The sequence below is a fragment of the Phaethon lepturus genome, unplaced genomic scaffold (genome assembly GCF_000687285.1).
Source record: "Phaethon lepturus isolate BGI_N335 unplaced genomic scaffold, ASM68728v1 scaffold10950, whole genome shotgun sequence".
NCBI classification, from domain to species: Eukaryota; Metazoa; Chordata; class Aves; order Phaethontiformes; family Phaethontidae; genus Phaethon; species Phaethon lepturus.
The window spans coordinates 1,078-8,219 of NW_010509829.1; the positions used below are offsets into that span (position 1 = coordinate 1,078).

The 7,142-nt window shown below is 33.2% G+C and overlaps 1 protein-coding gene across 2 annotated transcripts; it reads left to right on the forward strand.

Moving 5' to 3' along the window:
• The first annotated feature begins 499 nt into the window (after window positions 1–499).
• LOC104620924 (transmembrane emp24 domain-containing protein 11-like) lies at window positions 500–4,834 on the forward strand. 2 transcript variants are annotated; one of them, XM_010287392.1, is made up of 5 exons: window positions 500–652; window positions 1,531–1,635; window positions 2,309–2,430; window positions 3,657–3,803; window positions 4,674–4,834. In XM_010287392.1, exons 1-5 carry the CDS (start codon window positions 523–525, stop codon window positions 4,821–4,823), a joined length of 654 nt encoding a protein of 217 aa, XP_010285694.1. In that variant the 5' UTR covers window positions 500–522; the 3' UTR covers window positions 4,824–4,834. The 2 variants fall into 2 exon arrangements, with proteins under 2 accessions (XP_010285694.1, XP_010285624.1); XM_010287322.1 differs by having other exon boundaries at window positions 523–652; window positions 1,531–1,631; window positions 2,305–2,430; window positions 4,674–4,823.
• The last annotated feature ends 2,308 nt before the right edge of the window (window positions 4,835–7,142 follow it).

Here is a 7,142-nt window from a genome sequence, read left to right on the forward strand (position 1 = left end):
AGCCCTTATATGTAGTCCCTGTGGGTTTTGTACAGGTGTATACATATGTCCAATGATTTAGGTTGGAAATTACAAGGTTTCTTAATAAAAGAGGAGCGAATCTCTGGAATGATCACCCAGAATAAAAGGGAAATATAAATTAACAAGTAAATTTAAGTTGAAATTCGAGCAGTTTATGGAAAGAGATAGCCAATGTGGTTTCTTACAGCAATCTAGGGAGCTGATCTCAAGCACCAAAGAGGTCCTTTGCAGTTTCATGTTCTTCTATGTGTATAAAATAAAACTTTAATCTAGATGCTGGGAAAGAAGAAAGATTTTACAAGTTATCTTTTTCATGTTATCTCATTCTGCAGAACATATTGTAATTATTTATAAATGTGTAACCACCAGCTGCCTTTTCTCACAGTTTTTTTTCTCTCTCAAAAATATACTGATAAGCAGCAAACAAGGAACAACCAGAGGACTACATACATTTGTAAATAGTTACCTTCAAAAGCAGTACAACTGGGATACATAAAAACAATGAAAAGCCAATTAATAGGATTTCTTATGAACATTTGGATTTCTTTTTCGCTTGCTTTGTATTTTCACAGTGGAGAAAGAGAAGAGAAATGTGTAATTGAAGATGTTCCCAGCGACACGTTGGTAATTGGTAGGTACCAGTCAATGCTATATGATGATCTTACCTATGCAATAATGTAATGTAACAGGTAAATTTGTGGTTGATGAATATGATAAAACCATGGTGATAAAAAAGAGGACACACTGAACATAACTCCCCACAGCAGTGGTTAGTCATAATGTCCTCACACATTGTGTGTATCCATCACACAAAGAACTGCAGTTTTCCAGAGTGCTTAACTGACAAAACACAAAAAAGAATGTCTTCTAAATCTACAGAAGTGCAATTGCTGCTTCAAAATGTGCTTCTATATATTCTGACTGATTAACTCATTCATACCAGAATTTCTGTAACATGATTTTCCCCATATGAATGGGAGAGTAATTTTTTAATTAATGCTAGTCTTGAAAGAAGCAATTCAAGATGTACTAAAGTTCTATGTCAGCTGGGATATCACAAGGACATTAAATTCATCTACAAGACTGTAACTGTAAGATTGAAAGGGGATAGTAAAAAATAATATATAATCATCTTTTTTATAAATAATGTCATAAATACGAAAGACAATCCTAAAAATGTAATTTGAATACAGAACACTTATGCTTTGGAGGTCTCAGCATGCTTTCTGTATGTTAATCTTGCCAGAGCATTAGGAGTAATCAGAAAGTATTACTTGTTAATGAACAATTTTTGTAGCATTCTAGAACATTTTCTAGTGTAGTAAAAATTTATTGCATTTCACACTGTTATAAAGTGTCCCCTGAGCAATTTTAATCATAAGCACATGAAATGCATATATTGTTTTATTGTTAATAATTTATATTTATATTTTTGCCGAAAAAGCAAAAAAGATGTTTAATATTAAACTATGTTTTATTTACCAGATTTTTATCTATGTTTTTATTCAGGGAATTATAAAGTGCAACGCTGGGATATACATAAACAAGACTTTCTTGAATCTGCTCCTGGTTTAGGAATGTTTGTGACTGTCACAACTCCTTCTGCTGAGGTAAATAAGCTTTATGAATGTTTCTGTAGGATTTATGAGTTGACTTTTGGCACTGTCAGACATGCCAGCACTATCTAAAAATAATGGACACTTTTGGGGAAAAAATAAATCTACAGGCTACCAGCTAGTTCAGTATTTTGATGATGAAAGGTATAAGCACCTTGTGATAGCTATCAAAGTAAATAGAAATGACAATGTTTGATAATGATGTGTGTGCACAATTTTTGCATTACTACTAGATTTAGGAAACTGTATTAAGAACAGTAAGTGACAACTGAGAACACAGGATAGATTTTTAAAAAAATGAAGATTCACTAATGAAGCAAAATGGTGCAAAATGTACTTGAGCAGCAGAAAGGAAGGCTTATGATAAACTAAACTGCAAAAGTCAAGATTGCCATGAGGCTGCATGTGGCCATCATGCATAGCAACTGCCTGCATTACCATGAGGTCCTGAGCTTTTTCAGCAATGGACGATTTATTTCTGTGCCTAGACAAGGTCTTTGTTTTCAAACTTTAAATGCTTTATAAAGACAAATTTAATGATGTCAGGAGTTTATACAGATGTATAAAGTTTATTTACTTTATACATCCAATTCACAGTAATGTTTTCTGATTCTTTTATTGATATTTATAATGTACATACCCAACATGTATAATATCTAAATTGCAGATACTAATGTCAAAACTGTATGGGCCACAAGGAACATTTTCTTTTACATCCTATCTATCTGGGGAGCATGTTATCTGTTTGCAATCTAACTCGACAAGGTTTGTGGCATTTGCAGGAAGTAAACTGGTAGGTGTATTTCTTAAATATTCTTTGTTGTGATAGTAGAAATGGTTTGCAAACTGCAGAGATTACAAACTAGATTAGAAGCTGGTCTAGTTTGTAGCAGATAATTCCAGATTTCCTAGTGATTAAAGAAGACAAACTTAGAATTATGAAGATAAAAAGACTCTGTTCTGATATATAAGAAGTCAAGATTAAAAAGGTAAGACTAATAACCACAGAGTGATTTAAAGTTTGTACAGTGCTTTGAATGTGAAAGATTCTGATCAGTAAGACAATTATTTGGTTCAAAAAGATAGGTATGTAAGATTGACTAACACAAACAGTTGTCATAAAGATATTCCATGTCTTCACTAAGATTTAATTCCTAAAGGAAGTATTTTAATTTTTTAATTAACTTTTTAATATTTGAAGGATAGTGAAATAAAGAATATATTAGCATACTTGATATTGTCTGCTAACAAAGTTGGTCTTAATGCAGATCTTGAAAAAAAAGAAGCCATCAGATGTGATATCATGGCTTTCATCTATTTCAGCAAACAATTTCATAAATGCTATTTTGAAATTTTTATCTACATGCTCCTTCTCAAAAGATAGTTGAACAGGTGAGAGTTACTCTCTAGAGGTGCTTTTTTCTTTCCTATATCGTATATATAGCTTATAGGATATTGGGAGGTATTTCATACCAGATAAACCATGTGTGGAAAAAGAAACAAGATACTTTATGGATGGTTCTGCTTTAATAGCTATGATAAACTGCAAATAATGATTCAGCTGGTCTCCTTCCACTCTTACATTCCTGACTGTTAGTGGAGGAAACCTAGAAGTGCATCTGTGGAATGTTTCCTGCAGTACTACTGAAGAATGTAATTTCTGCAATATTAGGACAGAATGTGAAATACAGTGAGCAGTCCTAATGGTGCTCATTTTTGGACATTTTGCTCATTAGTTTGGACAAAGAACATAAAACATTTTGCTGGTGGTTGAATCAATACTAGGATAAAACAATGCCCTAACGTTAGTGAAGATTGTAAATTTGTACAATTAATTTAAATATAAAATTAAGAAACACTTTAAATATCCCACCTAATTCTAATTTTAGGAAAAAAAAATTTAGTGAAAACTGTTGTCCTTTAATGACCTTAAAGGGAAATTATCCATTGCTTCTTATCTCCTAAGGAATTTTTATAACACAGAAGAAACAGTAATGAGAATATTTTTTCTGTTTGCAGCGTATCCATTTGGACATTAGAGTTGGAGAACATTTTTTGGATGAATCTGTTGTTCAAGCCAAAGACAAAGTGAATGAAGTTAACTTTAGACTAGAACACCTAATTGAGGAAATTCATCATATATCCAAAGAACAAAACTACGAAAGAGTATGTATGTTCCTTAACAGAAATGTTAAAAATATTGCACATAAGCTTATTGATTTATAAAGTATTATGAGGTTTATTATTTAATTGCAGTGCAATTTTTAACTAACTCGTAAAAATCTATTGGTATTTAACCAAAATATCTTACATTACCTTGCAAAATGTTTTTAAGCTGTAACATTAAAACTAATTAATCACTGTGAACTCATGCTTACAGGAACAGGTGTTATTTTAAAGCAAGTATTTCCAAATATAGTTTTCTTGGTCAGAGTCAATAACAGCAGCTGAGCAGGTGGCAGGTACCATTGCTGGTGATGTTGCCAGCTCTTGTTTCTGTGATGGTTTGTATGCATAACCTTTATTGGAGTGGTAAGAAAATGACTGAGTATGTATTTATAAATCTCCATGCAGTTAGAAATAAAGCCCTCCTTCAAAAAAGTGTACACCCATTGTCTCCACTTTTGTATATATATACAGGCAGTCAGACAGTGTTTGAAATATATGAATATATGAAGTTACGCCAAAAAATAAATTTGGCTGCAAAAAGGTTCTTGACTGCAATATGGAAGTGACTGTAAATCTAAAAAGGCTTGAGCCTGTACTAATGGAACATATTTAGAACAATATATCTTTTGTGAGCAAGGGAAAGCTCTGTTTTCCTTTCTGCTTCAGGATATGGTATGTCTGCTTCTCAGTTTTGATTTGTAAAGATAACCATCTTATGGATAAGAACAAACCTTCATTTTTATCAACATGAAAAAAGCGGTTGTTCACTAGTATGTAGAAGAGCGATGCCTTTCTCGTTACCTGGATAGCAGCATGAAACATACAGATGGCAAAAGGTAATAATTATGCTTTTCCTTTTTTATTTAGGAGCGTGAAGAAAAATTTCGGAAGAGAAGTGAAGAAACCAACGGCAATATTTTGTGGTGGGCTATTGTACAAACACTAATCCTCATCTCCATTGGAATCTGGCAAATCAAATCTCTCAGAGATTTCTTTATATCTAAGAAGCTTGTTTAAGACTTATAAAGTAAATGCACAGATTCAAAAATTGCACACCATATAACACTTAACATCCAAAGAAACCCTGCATCTGTGAGAAAATCGGTTGTATATAACTCTCAAGCTTCTCTCTAACTCTGGTTTCTCCATCTATATCACAACCTCTGGCATCCCCTTACATTTTACTCCTTGAATCCCATCTTTTATCAGGTTTTTTGTCTCTACAGATATAAAGCTAAATCTAGAAGAAGGACTCAGTGACTAAGGCAGCAACTAAGTTCAACTCAGAATTGTTAAATTTAAAATAGAAATCTAAAAAAAGTTTCCTAATATTTTATATTTCTCTACTTGCTTAGTAATCTTATTCGGTCTACCATGAACCGTTCATCATTCTAGACTGACTAGGATTTAGATAGTAGGCAGAGAAACAACTATATCCCCTGCGGTGCTTAATTTGTTGTCTTGAACTCAACCTGTGTGTAACACCTAGCTTTTCTTCAAATATAATTGTGACTGTCTTCTTTTAAAATATTCAAAGTTTTAAATGACAGTGGATCCCACCCTCAAGATTATCATCAGTGGTTGCAGCAATTACCATGGAAGAGGGCGACTCAGTCAAATAATTTGGAATTGTGCTTACTTTTTACTTCCAGATAAGCTCTAAATGTTAGGCTATAGAGTTGAGATCAGACCTTTCCCACAGTTATTTATGCAAATTATGCCCTTTATAAAGTGTGCCAAAGTGAATCAAATCACAGGTTTCTTTGTAAACACTGAATTTGTGCCTACATATTTTATTTTAAGTTATTCCTACACTAAATTCTTCAGTCTGTTTCTGTGTTGGAGAATTATTTTTATTTTAATTATTCAGCAACTGTAACATGACTGTCTGAAGAACGAACCAGTTTTTGACTAAATCATGTGTTTCCATTTCACTTACTGCAGCTTGGTTGAATATACATTTATGCCTTAATTTAGCTAGTTTACATACAGCTAGCAGAATAGCTACAGTATCATGCAATTACAAGTCAAAAGCTTGAAAATCCAGATAATTAGCTTTACAAAGCAGTACTAGTGTAAGAAGGAGTTGGATGTGGTTATAACATGACCCATCTCAGCACATGATTAACATGTAAAAACATGAAAATGAAAAAGTTTCTGGAAAGCACTGTGATAGCAGAATATTGGGCTTTGGCTTCCTACTTGTCTTTCTAGACCCTTCACTAGTCTAAAAGGTAGTGAAATCTGAAATATCTGTAGACCAATTATTGTTTTAAAGGCACTGCTTGCTTTCTTTTTTCTATCTTCTCACCTTTTGATTTCATTAGCAAGGAAATGACACTGCCCTTTAAGTTCAGTAACGTTAACAGTATAGGAATGAAATACAGCTGTATGTGAGAATCCATAAAGTTGATAGAAAGTAGAGATAAAAAGCAATGCTCTACAGACCAAATGAATTAAAATAAAATCTCTTAAAGCTACTCAGTGAGATGTGTCATATATTTAAAAATTCCAAGACTTTAGAGTTTTCACTTGAAATGGCCAGTAAATAACTGTTATTAAATTCACTTTTATAGGACTCACAACATGTCTTGTAATAACATCTTTGGTAGTGGGAAAGAAAGAAAGAAAGATATGTTACATACATACGGTATATATGAAGTCCAAGAAGCAAGTTTAAGTAAAGGGTTGTTACAAGGTTGTGGTTCAGACTTTAGCTGATATTTAGTGTAAGGCTCCTAGCTACATCCCGATGACAAACTTAACTTATCTCACTTACAATAAACTTAAGCTTTTAAACTTAAAGGACAGGCACCACCATATCGGAATTTATAGAAGAGCTGATTATGTTCCTCTGTATTAATTAGGTCTATAATATCTATAATAATAATCATAATTAAATATCTTTGCTTTGATTAAATGTTTTCTGTCTTCTTCAAGAATTTTAGTTAACTCCATAAAGCAGAAGCTGAATCACAGCTCATTTGGGAAGCACTGTGGGGGCATTAGTCTTTATGAAGTTAAAAGCCAGAGGTTCCTTCCATGCAGTCAGTGACTCTGTCGTACTCAGAGCTACAGCCTGCAGTGCAAATAGGTCTGTAAGGGACTTTTCCCCTAAAATTTTCATTAAGGGAAATTAGCAAGCCCTGGGTTTTTTGCAATGTAAAAAATGAAAATCAAATCAAAACTCCTTGGTTTACACTTTTTTTCCCCAACAAAAGAAGCAACAACAAACCTGTGACAGTAAATTAATAACTTTCTCAGATGCCCACATTTAGATGAGTGAAAAGCCACTACCATTTTCCGCACACCTGCTGTCCCAATGGCAGCCCCTGC

Bases quoted from the DNA above. Each gene is read 5' to 3' on its own strand.
- LOC104620924 (XM_010287392.1), top strand. From the start codon at position 523: ATGAAAAGCCAATTAATAGGATTTCTTATGAACATTTGGATTTCTTTT. The intron at 653-1,530 runs GTAGGTACCAGT...GTTTTTATTCAG, and splicing joins CAGCGACACGTTGGTAATTG to GGAATTATAAAGTGCAACGC. The intron at 3,804-4,673 runs GTATGTATGTTC...TTTTTTATTTAG, and splicing joins AAGAACAAAACTACGAAAGA to GAGCGTGAAGAAAAATTTCG.